The sequence below is a fragment of the Oryctolagus cuniculus genome, chromosome 18 (genome assembly GCF_051225735.1).
Source record: "Oryctolagus cuniculus isolate XC-2025 breed Fujian yellow rabbit chromosome 18, ASM5122573v1, whole genome shotgun sequence".
NCBI lineage: Eukaryota > Metazoa > Chordata > Mammalia > Lagomorpha > Leporidae > Oryctolagus > Oryctolagus cuniculus.
In genome coordinates this window covers 8,318,676-8,333,481 of record NC_142884.1, presented here as the reverse complement: position 1 = coordinate 8,333,481, position 14,806 = coordinate 8,318,676, and the positions used below count along the sequence as shown (strand labels likewise).

Below are 14,806 nucleotides of genomic sequence, written 5' to 3'. Positions count from 1 at the left end.
CTGACATGGATGAGTGCAGTACAGACTCACGATTCGTGCCCTGCACCAAGGAAAGGAAAGGAAACGAGCACTCGGTGTCACCGGTCACAAGCGATGCAGCCGGGAGCAGGGAAGGATCGGAAGCCTCTGGCTCGTGTCTGGAAGACTTGGTCGGAGTTGTCCCCAAACGCAGCAGCAGTCCTCAGACTTGAGACGAGACGCCCAGCGGAGACCACTGAAGTGCAAACATGTGTTTCCCAAAGGGTGAAGATGAGACACAGATTGTGAAGGAGATTTTTTTTTTGACAGGCAGAGTTAGACAGTGAGAAAGAGAGAGAGAGAAAGGTCTTCCTTCCGTTGGTTCACCCCCCAAATGGCTGCTGCGCAGACCCAAAGCCAGGAGCCAGGTGCTTCTCCTGGTTTCCCATGGGGTGCAGGGCCCAAGCATTTGGGCCATCCTCCACTGCACTCCCGGGCCACAGCAGAGAGCTGGCCTGGAAGAGGGGCAACCAGGACAGAATCCGGCGCCCCGACCGGGACTAGAACCCGGTGTGCTGGCGACGCTAGGCGGAGGATTAGCCACGTGAGCCGCGGCGCCGGCCATGAAGGAGATGTCAATGATGGAATTGTTTCTCTCTGCTCTAAAAACGAGACTGCAGAGGCTGTCCGCCCAGAAATGCCGCGGAGCAGCAGAAGGGATCTCCGGCCACTGAGAAAGGCGAGGCCCGCCCTCGCGGGGGCTGATGCCAGCTCCGAGGCGCCACCCCCGCCTGCATCCGCCTCCGCTTCCCTCTGGACCGGCCAGCGCCTCTGCCGGTGCCATCCACTCGCCTCCCCTCTCTGCGGCCTCCCCCTGTCCATCTCTGTTTTAAGCAAATGACCAAACTGACCCCTGCAGCCTTTCTGATGCCCCCGGGGGCAGTGGCAGCTCTAGAATATTCCTGCTCAGTGGGGCCACAGCCACGAACTCAACCCTATCCAGCACTGTACCAGGCCCTGCGTGTGTGTGCATCCCCACCGGGCCTCCTGGACTTCGGTCTGGACTGATGATGATAAGCCCAGCTCTGCTGATGTCGCAATGGGCCCCTGACTCCCGTTCTCCCGCTTTAGGGCGGGGACAGCAGCACTGGGGGGGGGGTGTCCCAAGAAGACCCTCCCCGCTGACACCCCCTGTGACGCACTAAGACCGCTGGCAGGTTCAGCCGTTGGCCAGGAGCCGTGATGCCCATGGTTTATTACAGGGCGCGGACGAAGACCAGCGAGGGGAGAGGCGCACGGGGGAAGCCCAGGAAACCCCGGGCGAGAAGTCCCAGCAGAGCCGCCGCGAGCCGGAACTTCCCCCGGCCACGGAGGGAGAACGCGCGGTCTCCACGCAGGGCATGGGCCCAAGCCAGGGCTGTCCCCACGGAACGCGTGGCCACCACTGTGCGGTGCTGTGCGGCCCCGGGCGCGTGGCCGAGAGAGGGGTCGTGGCTCAGGGAGGGTGGCCACGAGGTGTCTCCCAGGAAAATGAGTCTGGCCTGACTCAGGCAGAACCGGGGCACGCGAGCTTCCTGGTCGGAGACCAAGGCCTGTGGGGCTCGGGCACAGGGGGCAGCCGAGGCTCCGGCGCCGCCCCTCCCGGGCCCCCACTCCCGCCGCGCTCGGGGCAGCCCCGGGGGACGCTGCGCACCCGCGGCCTGCGCCCTGGCGGAGCTGCCCGGCCTCCGGCCTCGAAGGGCGCCGTCTCTTTATTGGCCTGGCCCGGGGGCAGCCCTGCTCTGGCCGAACAGAACGTATTTGCTGTTCCCAACCCGCCGCGGGAGCGTTATCGCGGCGATCTAGGACAGCAAGCAAACCCGCTCTGGGGGAGCCCGACCTGCCAGGCTGCCCCGCTTCCACCGCCCTTGGAGACGGCCCAGGGAAGAGGCGTCGGCGGCGCCCGGGCCGCGGAAGGTCCCCCAGCCCCGCGTCCCCCGCGTCCCGCCTCCCCGCCCGGCCGCGGGGCTGGGCCTGGCTTCCAAGCCCCCCGCCAGGGCGGCCTCGCGTGCTGGAGGCCAAGAGCTCCGAATGGCGGCCCTGGGTTCTGCAGGCGCGAGAGGCGGAGGCCCTGCGCCGGAGGTCGTGGGTTCCCAGTCCCAGGGCCCCCCAGGGCTGAGGGGAGCGGCCGGCGAGGCCCCACCGCCAGGCGCCTGTGGCTTCAGCTTCCCAGGCTGGAACCCGAGACGGCGCCATCCAGGCCTATGCGAGACGCCGGAGTGCCCGAGGGGCAGGGGCTGGCCGCATGGGAGTCATGCTGTGGGAAAGCCAGGCTCCCAAAAGCTCAGAGGCCCTTTCCCGCCTTCTCCTCATGTCACGTGTGAGCGACGACCCACGCCTACAGGAATGCAAAGCGGGGAAACCCAGGTGCACCCCGATCTGCGCATGCGCAGCGTCCGGGTGGTCAGTGGTCAGTGCCTTCCTGGCACCTGATAGTGACGTAGCATTCCTGCGCCCAGCCCGGCCACGTGGTGACTACCGGGCTGCCACAGGCCGGCTCCAAGGTGTTCGAGGCCCTCGCGGTGTCGGGCCAGGGGCTGGTGTCCGAACGGGATGCTGTGGCCACAGGGACCCGCGTGGGACCGTCACCGTCCATAAAAGCACAAGGGCTTCCCTTATGCAGGGACAAGGGCCTGGAGTTGGGGCTTTGTGGGCGCGTTGGAGAGTTGGGGTGCGGCCGTGCCTGGCTCCCTTTGGCTGAAGTGCTGGGTGTAGGGCTGAGGGCGGAGGGGGATGAGCGCGGAGGGCCAGGTGGGGTGGGTTAGAGGCGGGGACAGGGCTTGGGGCTGGGATGGGCCGCGTGGCCGTGGTTCGGGGTGGGAGAGGGTTGGGTGTGGTGTTGGCTGGGGAACGCGGCTGCGGTAGTCGGGACGCAGTTAGGCCTGGGGTTTGAGACGGAAGGCCCGGAGGTGGGCGCCGGCTGGACACCAATGTGGTTGGATTATAAATGGGGGACAGCGCAGGGGTTGGGGTGGTGGTAAACTGGATTGGGTCGGTTTTGGTTGATGTTTGGGCGGGGACTAGGAGGTGCCTGGGGCTTCTGGACCCGACAGGCTCTCCCTCAAACTGCCTTCCGCCGGCTGAATCCGGGGAAGGGGCGGAGGGGTCACGGTGTGAGCAAACCCCTCCGCCCCCGTCCTTAGGGTCTTCGCTGGGGGCGACCCCAGCGGCACTCTCTCCGTCCATACACTTGGCACTTCTCTGATCTCGCCTAGGGTGTACACAGGCTGGGGAAGTTGGCATGGGGGGCGCAGGTGTCCGGATCGGAGGGTGCTGGGCTGGGTGGTGCCACGAGGCTCTGCTGTGCTCTGAGAAGTGCGGGGGACTTGGGGAAGTAGGTTCTGGGTGGGAGAGTGTGAGAACCAGAGGCGTGAGCGTCCTGGTGCAGCCCCGTGGTGCTGGTGTTTCAGGGAACTTGGGGTCTTGGGGCGCAAAGACGTACTCGGGCTTGGTATTGAGGGTCGGTGATTATCCCAGCCCCTGCTCCCGGTCAGCCCGGGACTCCCTTAGAACAAACGTGCAGGATCCGCAGGGCCGGCCTGGGAACGCGTCCAGGGTGAGCTGGTGTCGTCAGAACGAGTACTGGCTCCCCTCCCCCTCCCGGCTCTGAGTGTGGGAGGAGACACGCGGCCCCCTCCCCGGCAGCAGGGGCAGGGCCGAGGGAGGCCTGTATAAGGCTCCCCCGGAAGGCTCCGCCGCCCTAAGCTCACCACCCGCCCCCGGACGCCTCTCTCGCCATGTGGCTTCTGGTTCTGTGCCTCTCCCTGCCCCTGGGGGGCACTGGTGAGCAGGGGTGGGGGGCTCGGGGGCAGTGGGAGGGAAAGCAGGCCCAGGCTCAACTGCTTCCTCTCCCTCTAGTCCCCCCCTTTCCATCCAGCACCCAGCCTGTCCTGCCAGCCCTCAGTCCACCCCAGATGAGAGAACGAGGCCCCCAGCCCCACCCCAGCCCCTCCACGCTGCCAGGTTCCAAACCGTACTGGTTCCCACACTGGGTGCTCTGCCGGAAGCTCCCTGTGCTGGCTGAGACCCGTCAGCCCTGGCCCTGCCCCGCACCCCTCTGCAGGCGCCGTGCCCCTCGTCCAGTCCCGGATCATAGGCGGCTGGGCGTGTGACAAGCACTCCCAGCCCTGGCACATGGCTGTGAATCGCGGTGGTCTCACAGCGTGCGGGGGCGTCCTGGTGCACCCCCAGTGGGTGCTCACAGCCGCCCACTGCTTCAGCAAGTGAGTAGGGGGGTCAGGCCCTCCCCCTGGGGTGACCTGGGGCCACCCTCTCCCCGCTGCCTGGGGCTCCCCGTCTCTCCCCATCACTGCCTCTCTGTTTCTGTCTGCTTTCCTGTGTCCCTCGGTGGGTGCCTGGCTCTGTCTGTGCAGGGTGGGGGGTCTCGCCCTGGGACTGTGTCTCCCTGTCCCCTCTCTGCCTCTGTGTCTCCGTATGTCCCCCGTCTCTGTCCATGTCTAGGTGTCTCTGCACCCATCTCTGTCCTTGTCTGTCTCTCCTGCATCTGTGTCACGCCCCTCCCCCGCCACACTAAGCACACCCGGGGTGAGCCCCAGGATGGCCCCAAGGCAAGGGACCTGTGTCCCACCTGCTCTGTAGGTGGGGTGGGCGCACAGGAAGGGCTGAGCTGCAGCTGGGGGGGGCAATAGAGGGGAGGGGGGTTCCTGACCTTGGGCTGCAGGCCAGCACCCCTGCTGGGACCCCATGGCCCCGGAGCAGCTCTCAGACCCCCCCCCGTCTCTCTCCCTCCCTCTCCCCTCCTTCCTCTGCCCTTGGCCTCCCCACGGCCCCTGCCTCACCATCTGGCTTCTCTCTCTCTCTCTGTCCTGCTCACCCTGCATTTTCCCTCCTCTGCCTCCCTCCCCGGGATTTTCTCATTCTCCGTGTCCCTTTGCCACTTTGGGGAGCCTCTCCCCGTGCCCCCCTCCCTCCTCACACCCTCCTGTCCCCTCACCCCCCAGCAACACGCAGGTCTGGCTGGGGCTGGACCGCCTGCTGGAGGACGGAGCCGAGGCCACGCTGGCGCAGGTGGCCCGCAGCTTCCCGCACCCCCTCTACAACCTGAGCCTCCTGGGGAGCGCGAACCTCACGGCCGGGGAAGACAACAGCCACGACCTCATGCTGCTGCGGCTGGCGGAGCCCGCGCGGCTCTCAGGCGCGGTGCAGGTGCTGGGCCTGCCCACCCGGGACCCCCAAGAGGGCAGCACCTGCATCGCCTCGGGCTGGGGCAGCATCAAGCCAGAGAAGTGTACGCCCAGGGCCGGGGCGGGAGGCTCGGGGCGCGCAGGGGCCCGGCCGCAGCCCGTTTCCCTCCCGGCCTCTAGTCTTGCGCCCCAGGAGCCTCCAGTGCGTGGACCTCCGTCTCCTGTCCAGTGACGAGTGCAGAAACGTCTACTCTGAGAAGGTGACAGAGTTTATGCTTTGTGCCGGCCACTTGGAGGGCGGCAAAGACACCTGCAAGGTGCGCCAGCCCCTCCCCCCAAGTCTTTTTTTTTAAGGTTGTATTTCTTTATTTGAAAGGCAGAGTTAGAGAGAGAGAGAGAGAGAGAGAATTTCCACCTGCTGGTTCATTCCCCAAATGGCTGCAATGGCCAGGGCTGGCCCAGGCTGAAGTTGGGAGCCGGGAGTCTCCCGCATGGGAGGCAGGGGCCCAAGGGCTTGGCCCAGGGAGCTGGATTGGAAGTGGAGCAGCTGGGACAGGAGCGGGTGCCCATGTGGGATGCCGGTGGTGCAGGTACAGGTGCAGGTGGCGGCTTAGCTCGCTGTGCCACAGCACCGCCCCCACCCCAGGGTCTTAAAGGAAAGGGGGAGAGGACCCTGGTCGTGGGCGGGGCCTCCAGCGGGGTCCCCACCCCTTCCCACACACCTCCAGGTACCCCCTGCCTCAGGCCGCTCCCCGGCGTGGCTCATCTGTCCCTCACGGGCGTCTGTGATGTGCCTGGCACCGCCCAGACGCTGAGAAGACAGCCAGAGACTGAGGGAGAAGAGCCCCTTCCCCAGGGAGCCCTGTTCCGCTGAGGGGGACGTGATGGGGGAGGAGTCGGGAGGAGAAGGGGACACTAAGCCGACACCCGGCGCAGGTGGCCCCTGGGAGCAGAGGGAGCAGCAGGCGCCAGGCCCCGGGGCTGGGAGGAGCAGCAAGGGCCCTGGGGGCTGCCGTCAGAGTTCAGGGGTCAGGGAGTGAGGAGGGGGCTCCAGGCCTTGCCCCCACCTGGACAGACCCCCAGCAGTCCTCACAGGCTCCCTGCCTCAGTCTCCCCCCACCTTCCTCCCCGCCCCAGCCGGCCCCAGTGTGTCCTGGTCTCAGAGCTGACCTTGCCTTGCCCCCTGCTCGCAGTCCTCCGTGGCTCCCCAGTGCCCTGGGGAGGGGGCGTCAGAGCGACCTGGAGAGGGGCCTCTGGCTGAGCCCTGGGTGGGGGCAGGGTCCTGGACTCCGGCCGCCTCCCTGTGTGGGCACCTCCCCCGCCTCCCCTGGGAGTGGCCTCCTCCCTCTGACGGGGAAGATGACATCAGCAGTCGGCAGCCCAGGCCTGACGGGCGGGTTTCCCGGACAGAACGGGGAGGGGGCTGACCCTTCTCTTGGCTCCCTTGTCCCCTTGGCTCCAGGGGGACTCCGGGGGCCCCCTGGTCTGTGACGGCGTGCTGCAAGGCCTCACCTCGTGGGGCGGGATTCCGTGCGCCCGGGCCAGGCAGCCGGCTCTCTACACCAAGCTGGTGCGGTACCGGAAGTGGATCGAGGACACCATGGCAGCCAACCCCTGAGTGCCCCGCCCCGCCCCGCCCCGCCCCGCAGCGAGTAAAGTCGAGTCCACGCCGCGCTCTGTATCGTGCAGCCTCTGTAGACCCTGGGCAGCCGAAGCGCAGGGCTCGGCGCCCGACCTGGCGCCCCCGGCCCTCCCAGCCCGCCTCACGCAGTGCAGGGACAGGGTCGACTGGTGGGGTGCACGTGGGTGTGGCTTCAGCCTCCTCCCCACGCACTCCGGAACCTGGGCGGTGTACAGGGACACGCATGGGGGAGGGGCGGGGCCCAGCCTGGGAGGGCGGGTGGCAGGTGCACCGGGTGCCCTCTGTGGGGCACGCGTGCCAGACGGAGCCTACGACCTGAGCAGAGAGCAGAGGGGCCTTCGACGTGGCGGGGGCCCAGAGCCCTGGGCAGCCCCGCCTCTGTGGGGGAAGCATTGGGGTTGCCCAAAGCGCCCTAAGGCAGCAGATTCCGGGTGGAACCCGCAGAACCCGGAGGAGGTGTCCCACTCTGGGTTGCCGTAGTTTGTGGTCGGTGACGGGCCACAGGTTAAAACGAGCAAAGGCAACATGTGTGCAGGTTGAGTGGGGGAGGAAATGGACCAGCGGCAGGTGCTGTCTGCCGGGCGAGTCTTCCGGAGCCTTTCAGCCCAGCCCGGCCCAAGTGTCCGGAGAGTCTGTGGGGAGTCGGCCTGCGGGGTGTGGGGTGCTTCCGGAGCTGGGGGCGGGCTCCGGCTCTGCAGCTCGGCCGGGGGTCCCCCAGAGCAGGTGTTGACCAGTGGTCAGGCGTGGCCCAAGGGCCTGGGGAGACCACACAGTCTCTGGGATCCGATGCCAACCCCTGGACGGCTCTGCCAGGGGCGCGTCCTTTGTTTGGATGAGCCCTGCAGGCCCCCGAGTTCACCACTGGGTGCTAGGTGGGCGCCTGGGCTCTGGCTCTGTCTTGAGGGGCCACACAGAGCCGTCCCACCACAGGCGTCCAGAAGTAGGAGCAGTTTGGAGGGCAGGTGGGCTCCGCGAGTATGCGCTGCCTTCTCTTCATGCCACCAGGGAGGCGGGGACTCCTCCGCTCCCTTTGGGGGGACGGCGGGACACACGGGCGTGTTGCTGGTCACGAGACGGGGGCTGCTCCCCGTGCGGGCTGACAGCGGGTCGCACTCGGAACCAGCGTGCGCAGGCAGCGACCGGGAGCCGAGCTTAGCAGCAACAGGGGTGTGCGGTGAATTCTGGTGCCCTCGGGAGGGTGTGATTGTCGATGTCCTCATCCAGTAAGGTTGCAGGCTGGCAGGAAGTGAGACCCATTAGGCTGAGGACTTTCTGGGGTGCAGTAGATCCCCCCCTGGGACAGAAACTAGCTAGGGATGGCGGAGCCCTCCCTAGGGCAAGTGGGCTATGGCTGGGGTGGGACAGGCTGTGGGGTCCTGGGGGGTCTGTCCTGGCATGTGGGGATGTGGAACCCAAGACCAGTGGCATGTGGGGGAGGAGGAGGGACAGGGTGGTGATAGGAGGCTTCTTAAGCAGCAGGCGGTCTGACTTTGTCTCTGGAGGGGAACACTTGGAGCCGGCAGGCTTCAGCTTTGTCCCCAAAGTGCCGCTAAGTTACGATTCCTCCTCCATCACCTGGCTCTGGCCAGCTGGGTCCCCCTCCTACCTCCAACTCCAGGTGACCAGGGGCAGCCTCAGTGCTTGAGCGTCTGTCAGGGACTCTGAAGGGTCTACTGATGTTTGGCCACATCAGTCAGCCTGGCACAGTTTCCTGAAGGCTGCCTGGACACGTGAATGCCCGGGGGCAGACAAGGGCCTCGATTCCAGGCAGAGCAGGCCGCATGGACTTCATGTCCACGGCTGTTCCCCTGGCCCCCAGGTCCTTCAGGGTGCACGCTCACATCGGCTCACCTGCCCCTCTGGTCACTCGGGGGTGACCAGAGCAGGCCAGCGGGAGTCTGCACACTGTGGAGGATTTTCTGAGGTCGGGAATCCTCAGTCTCACAAAAGGGTTGCCAGCAACCTTGCCGAGCCTTCGTCCCCGAGGCGATGCTGTCTTTATTGTCCCAGGCCGCAAACAGAGCTGCCCTGCAGGGAGGGGGTTTTATTTCTATTTGTTGTCCTGGACATTAAACAAGTGAGTTCCGGGGACACGCTACCCTTATTATCTTGGACGGTAACCCAACCCTGCCTGTGGAGATAGCTATCTTGCCAGACTGCTCTCTGGGCAGATCTCCGCGGTAGACACCTTGAGCAAAATGGCTTAAGGCCTTTCTCAGAAGTCATGTCAGAAGGCAAGAGACCCGCGGGGAACTGTCTGCCAGCACCGTGAGCTTGAGGCCCGTGGACGGGTCACAGTTCTGACCCCGAGTACCACCCATGGGCTGTCTGAATCACTCTGGCCGGAGTTGTATCCCAAACCTGAATGTCCACAGCTAAGTGTCTGTGAACTCCTTATATAAATTACTTACAACACTTGATATTTGTTAGCGGTGTCCGGGTGTCAGTCCCCCCTTCATTTAGCCTCTACAGAAGTCTCCAGTTTACCCACAAAGCAAGGGAAGCGCACCTGTGAAATAATTTGCTTAGTCAACGTGCGTGCGTCTGAGCCCGGGTGGGCAGGCTCTGGATACCATCGCCCCACGATGGACCCCTGTCTGCGTGCCTCGCCCCGTGTGCCCTTATTAGGCCCCCACCTCGTCTGCCCAGGCCCTGTGTGCAACTATGTCCACCTGTGGCCTTGTATATCCAGACCTACACTGGAGAGTATGAACTCGGGTGAGAACTCCTGTGTCCCAGTGAGTGCATGTGTGTGTGTGTGTGTGTGTGTGCACCTGCATGACTTACACACGCATGACCTTGCGTGCCTTCGCTGCTGAGGCACACCCCCGCCCATGTAAAATCTAAAGGGAAGAGAGAGTAAAAATACCAGGGACTTCGGGACAGACGGTGGGTAAACCACGCGTGAATGTCACGGAGGAAGGCACGGGCCGGGGTGGGGGGGTACCCCTGGGGTCTCTTTCCTCTCCCAGAGGCCTAGAACGGTGACAGGGTGCTGGGAGCTGAGGCATGCGCACCTCCCTCCCAGCCAAGGCTGCTGACTCTGTCTCTCTGTGGGAGCACTTGTCACGTGTTTAGCTACTCAAATCTCCCGCCAAGGGGCTGGCATGGTGACAGTGTCCCCAGATTCCCAAAGGGCTCGGCAAACCTCGGGCTGCCCACGCTCCTGCCCATCTGTCTGTGCCCTTGCAGACTGCCGCCCGCCCACACAGCTCCAAGCAGCCCGGGCGAGCACAGTCTGCGCGTGCGCAGTGCCTGGGGCCACGGTGCTCTCTCCACCACCCAGCATCCATCGCCCTGACGTCATATTGATGCGACTGGCCCCGCCCCTGCCTTCGCTCCGCGCCAATCAGGAGCCTCCCTGGCGCTGCCCTGGCGGGTGTGGCCTGCGTGACGTGGGCTGCGCGCAGCCTGGTGCAGGAGAGAAACCTTGAGGGTTTCCGCTTGGCCCCCAGGCCCTGAGGGGCAGGTGCTGGGCCTCCTGGCGGACCCTGTCCTAGAGGGGTCCAACTTTGCTTTCCCTTACGGCCCCTGGTTCTCCGCATGGGGTGCTCGCTGGTGCCTTCCCCTTCCGGGACCCTGGCCGGGCTCAGCTGCGGGGTGGGCGGCGGAGGCACGGGGCTCGCGTGGACCCCGAGTCTGGGGGCGATCGGGGCGGAGCAGGAGGACTCCCGGAGCCCAAGGCGCCCCGGCCTTGGGAGGGGGCACCGAACAGGCCTCCTGCGAGCAAGACTTTGTGCCATCCCTACGGGAAATAAAGCTCTCCCGACAGAGACTGCGTGCTAGCTGGGCGTCCTTTTCAGGATTTCATTTATTTGAAAGGCAGATTGACAGAGAGACACACAGAGACAGACACGCACACTCCCCAGGGGCTGCAACAGCTGGAGCCGGGATCCAGGAGCTCCTCCAGGCCTCCCACGAGGGCGCAGGGGTCTAAGCACTTGGATCACCTTCTGCTGTCCTCCCCGGGCTCACGAGCAGGGAGCTGGGTGGGACGTGGAGCAGCCGGGACTTCAAGTCTGTGGTTAATTGTTCTGGATGGTCTGCTGGATCCACTTAGTGAAGAGACAGAGGTTGGTGTAGACGCCTGGTAGGTTGAGTTGGCCACAGGGGTTCGGTCCCCAGGACACGAGGCCCTGCAGGGTCCCATTGCAGACCAGGGGGCCCCCAGAGTCTCCCTGTGGAGGAAAAGAGAGAGAGCTGGAGACGGACACGAACGCAGCAGCAGAGGCCGCGGGTGAACGCGGCAGAAACCCAGGGCGGGAGTGGACACCTGGAGACCACGGGCCCCGCAGAGACAGCGCTGACCCCTGCAGTGAGGCCCCAGGGCAGGGAAAAACCCAGAGACTGGTGGGCAAAACTGGAGACACACGCGCACGTGTACGCACACACACGTGTACGCACACGCACGCACAGCTGCGGGTGGGCAGGGCCCCCGAGCTTGGGCATCTGGCTGGGGCAGGGATGCAGCCCCAGACTGCGCCCCCAAGCGGTGATCTTGAGAACTGCACCCATTGACATTTGGCTTTTCCGCGGTGGCTCCCCAGGGCTGGCTCTGCGTCTGATCCCGTGGCTGGCTCTGTGCCCCCCACTTCTCTCTGCGTCTCCCCGTGTTTCCGAGTCTCGGCCGCTGCCCCCTTTCTCGTGTCGCCCGTGTGTCCCCTAGCCCTCAAGGTCCATTCTGGTTCTCCTCCCTGGCCCCGTCTCTTACCCGGCAAGAGTCCCTGATGTCCTGGCCGCCCGCACAGAACATGCTAGGGTGGTACAGGCCGGGGAAGGAGTTGTGGCAGAACAGTTCGGACACCACGGTGATGGTCGCACACTGCAGGACCTGGGGTAAATTCCCTGTGACAAGGACACTGGGTCAGAAACGCCAGCTGGGCCGGGACAGCCGCGGTCGGAGGTGGCCCCCTCGTCCCCGGGACTCACCATCCGATAGCTGACCCCAGCCGGACACCAAGCAGTTGGTCCCGGGGACCGGGCACTGTGAGGCGACGCGGATGGTGCGGACGGTGTCGGATTCCACGGCCGCCTTGTTCAGCTTGATGAGCATAAGGTCGTTGGCCAGTTGGGGGTCGTCGTAGTCCGGGTGAAGCACAGAGAGGTTGGCTTCGATCATCTGGCTGCCCGGTTCTTGGGCTGAGAGGTTGTGCAGGCCCAGCCCGATGGTGTAGGATCTGAGGACGGCGGGCAGACGGTAACCATGGCGACCGCCGGCTCTTCTGCACCCCAAACCGCTTCAGCCCCTACTAACAGGAGTGCCCCGCCCAGGCGCCGCCCCCTCTCCCACGAGCCACGCCCCGGCCAAGGCCCCACCCTCTGCTCCAGCCTCCCCACTCTCCCTCGAGCCCCGCCCCCGCAGGCCCCGCCCCTCGCTCACTCCTGGAAGCAGTGGGCCGCCGACAGCACCCACTGCGGGTGCACCAGGATGCCCCCGCAGAACAAAAAGCTCCCGTCGAACAGCGCCGCCTGCCAGGGCTGCGAGTGCGGCCTGCACTCCTGGCCGCCGGAAATGAGGATTTCTTTGGCTTGGGAGAAAGCACTGGAGGCTGGCGCGCCGGCTTCTCTGGGAGGAATGGCAGCTCCTGGGGCAGGGCCAGGACCAGGAGAGCGGTCAGGCGGCGGGAGCAGCGGCCGGGGCAAGGCCGGAACGGGCCGGCTCCAAGCCGCAGACCCCTCGCCTGACCCCTCTTGCCCCGCAGCCACCCCCGACGCCGTGCTGGACCGCCCGCTCCGGTCATCCCGCGCCCCGCGCCGTCCCTGCAGGCGTCCGCGCGGTGCTGCTCACCGGGGCAGGTTCACCGCTTCCCTGAGACCCCACAGCGCCCCAGCAAGGTCCATGCCCCCCAGTGCCACACCTAGCACGCACCACACACAACAGGACACGCACTGCACGCACACGGCGCATGCATCACACGCCACACACATGTCACATGGGCGCACACACACATGTGTGCTGGGGGCTGCGCTGGGGCCTCTCCCAGGCCCTCTGAGAGAGGGGAAGAGAGAACCGAGCCCGGCTGCACCTGCAGCTCAGACTGCAGCCTCCAGGCTCGGCCCCAGCTCGCTCAGAAACGCGCAGGACACAAACTCGGTACCTGAGACCACGTGGACGGCGCAGCCCAGGAGCCAGGCCCAGATGGCTGCTGCTGCTGCTGCTGCTGGCATAGTTACGGCTGCACCTGCGGGGAGGGAGGGGGTGCCGGTGACTCCCCGACCTCAGCCATCTCCGCCGCCCCAACCGACCCTCCCCATCCGAGCTCAGAGAGACCCCGAAACCACGAGCTGGGGTAGCGCTTGGCCTCGGCGCTGTGATAGGAGCGGCCCCGGGTTGCACGCACGCCCTGCTCCGGGCTCTGCCCGCTGCCTGCCGGGACCAACCCCCGTCTCCCCGCAAAGAGGCACTCAGCAAGCAGCTTCCCAGACACACAGAGAGGTTAAGCGACTTGCCCAGGGTCACACAGCCTGGGCCCCAAGACCCACCCTGGTCTGAAAAACCTCACCACACACTGTGCGTGAAAGAGAGACGCGAGAGGGGCTGAGACCGAAGAGAGGGATCAGCAGGGTGCGCGGTCTGGGTGCCCGGGCGCGGGGAGGCAGTCGTCGGCGTGGGCGTCTCTGGGACCCTGGGTCCCGCGCTGCGCTGGGCTGGTCTCCTCCTGCCGCTGCCTCCTTGGGAGCTTATGAGCGTCCCGGGCTCAGCCCGCCTAGCCCGGGGCCGGTGCACATTCCGCGCAATCATTCTGGCCACACTCCCCCAGGCTGCCCTGGCCTGATCAGAGGAGACCCGCAGGGAGACCCGTGGTGCATTCCTGGGGCGCCCGGCCCTCGGCCCGCGGCTGTCTCTCTACCCTTCCCGGAACTCCTGTCGCCCAGGCTCCGTCTCCTGTTGCCTGCTTCTCTCTGACCCTCTTCCTCTGAGCCTCCCCTCTCCCTGGCTTTCTCTGCACCTTGGAGACTCTCTGTGCCTCTTGGCTTGTGAATCAGAATGGCTTCTGAGCCCCCGCAGACCCCCCGGCAGGTCCCCCACGCTGGCTGCCCCCTTGTTCTGCACCTGTCTCAGGGCTTTTGCACCAGCCCCTGTGCCTGGTACCCTGCCCCCGGATGCGCACCTTTCTTTTCAAATCTCTGCACCCAAGTCCCTTTCTCAGCAAGTCTCCCTTCGCCTTCTCATTCTTTCCTTTAAAAATAAAAGTGCAATTCCCATAAAGTAAAGTTCACCTGCTCTGCGGATTTTGACAAACACAAGGGGTCTCCAAGAAGTTCGTGAAGAATGTGTGTCGTGAAGAAACCGTGCGTGGATCCCAGAACTTCCTGGCACCAAACTACACTCGTCTTTTGATTCCGCTCCTGCACACATTTTTTGAAATCTTCTCCACGTGCGGCCAGGTTACCACTGTCACCCCCACATTCCGCGGGCCGTCCCCCAGCCCCTGGCAGCCACTGGACTGTGTTCTGGCCATGGCAGTGCGGTGTGAGTGCGGTGTCTCCATCCCGTTCCGATGCTGGGTAGGATTGCGCCATAGCCGGTGTCCTGGTTGACTTCGGCCCTCACCCTCCCCCACCCCGAGCCCCCTTACTGTTTAGCTTATTATATATTATTTCTATCCATCCATGATGGTTTACCAACAGCATAGATGGAGGTCTCATGTGATTTATTTTCATCAGACTGATGTGCTGTCACTCATACCTTTCCGTTCCAGAAAGGGTGAGAATCTTTGCCAGTGCTCTTATTTGTATTTTATGTTTAAAATTTATCTATTTACTTCTTGGAAAGCAGTTACAGAGAGAAGGGGGAGGGGAGAGATCTTCCATCTGCCAATGCACTTCCCCAAATGGCCGCAACAGCTGGGGCTGTGCCAAGCTGAAGCCAGGAGCCTGGATCTCCCATCCAGGTCTCCCATGTGGGTGCAGGCAGCCGGATCGGAAGTGGAGCAGCCGGGACTCGAACCTGCACTCATGGGCGATGGCGGCGTCGCAGGCTGCAGTCTAAGCCCGCTGAGCCACCGCACAGCTTATTCGC

At 65.0% G+C, this 14,806-nt stretch overlaps 2 protein-coding genes across 2 annotated transcripts; one reads left to right on the top strand and one right to left on the bottom strand.

Moving 5' to 3' along the window:
• Positions 1–3,632: 3,632 nt before the first annotated feature.
• On the top strand, positions 3,633–6,915 carry LOC127489394 (kallikrein-2). The gene is made up of 5 exons (XM_051840774.3): positions 3,633–3,780; positions 4,061–4,220; positions 4,959–5,245; positions 5,322–5,458; positions 6,604–6,915. The coding sequence occupies exons 1-5, from the start codon at positions 3,735–3,737 to the stop codon at positions 6,757–6,759; spliced, it is 786 nt and encodes a 261-aa protein (XP_051696734.3). The 5' UTR covers positions 3,633–3,734; the 3' UTR covers positions 6,760–6,915.
• On the bottom strand, positions 5,219–12,115 carry LOC127489393 (kallikrein-4). The gene is made up of 3 exons (XM_089319342.1): positions 11,713–12,115; positions 11,495–11,628; positions 5,219–10,961 (listed from the first exon to the last, which is right to left on the bottom strand). Exons 1-3 carry the CDS (start codon positions 11,900–11,902, stop codon positions 10,809–10,811), a joined length of 477 nt encoding a protein of 158 aa, XP_089175468.1. The 5' UTR covers positions 11,903–12,115; the 3' UTR covers positions 5,219–10,808.
• Positions 12,116–14,806: the final 2,691 nt, after the last annotated feature.

Bases quoted from the DNA above. Each gene is read 5' to 3' on its own strand.
- LOC127489394 (XM_051840774.3), top strand. From the start codon at position 3,735: ATGTGGCTTCTGGTTCTGTGCCTCTCCCTGCCCCTGGGGGGCACTG. The intron at 5,246-5,321 runs GTACGCCCAGGG...CCCGGCCTCTAG, and splicing joins CAGCATCAAGCCAGAGAAGT to TCTTGCGCCCCAGGAGCCTC. The intron at 5,459-6,603 runs GTGCGCCAGCCC...CCTTGGCTCCAG, and splicing joins GCGGCAAAGACACCTGCAAG to GGGGACTCCGGGGGCCCCCT.
- LOC127489393 (XM_089319342.1), bottom strand. From the start codon at position 11,902: ATGATCGAAGCCAACCTCTCTGTGCTTCACCCGGACTACGACGACCCC. The intron at 11,629-11,712 runs GTGAGTCCCGGG...TCCTTGTCACAG, and splicing joins CTGGGGTCAGCTATCGGATG to GGAATTTACCCCAGGTCCTG. The intron at 10,962-11,494 runs GTAAGAGACGGG...TTTCCTCCACAG, and splicing joins ACATCAGGGACTCTTGCCGG to GGAGACTCTGGGGGCCCCCT.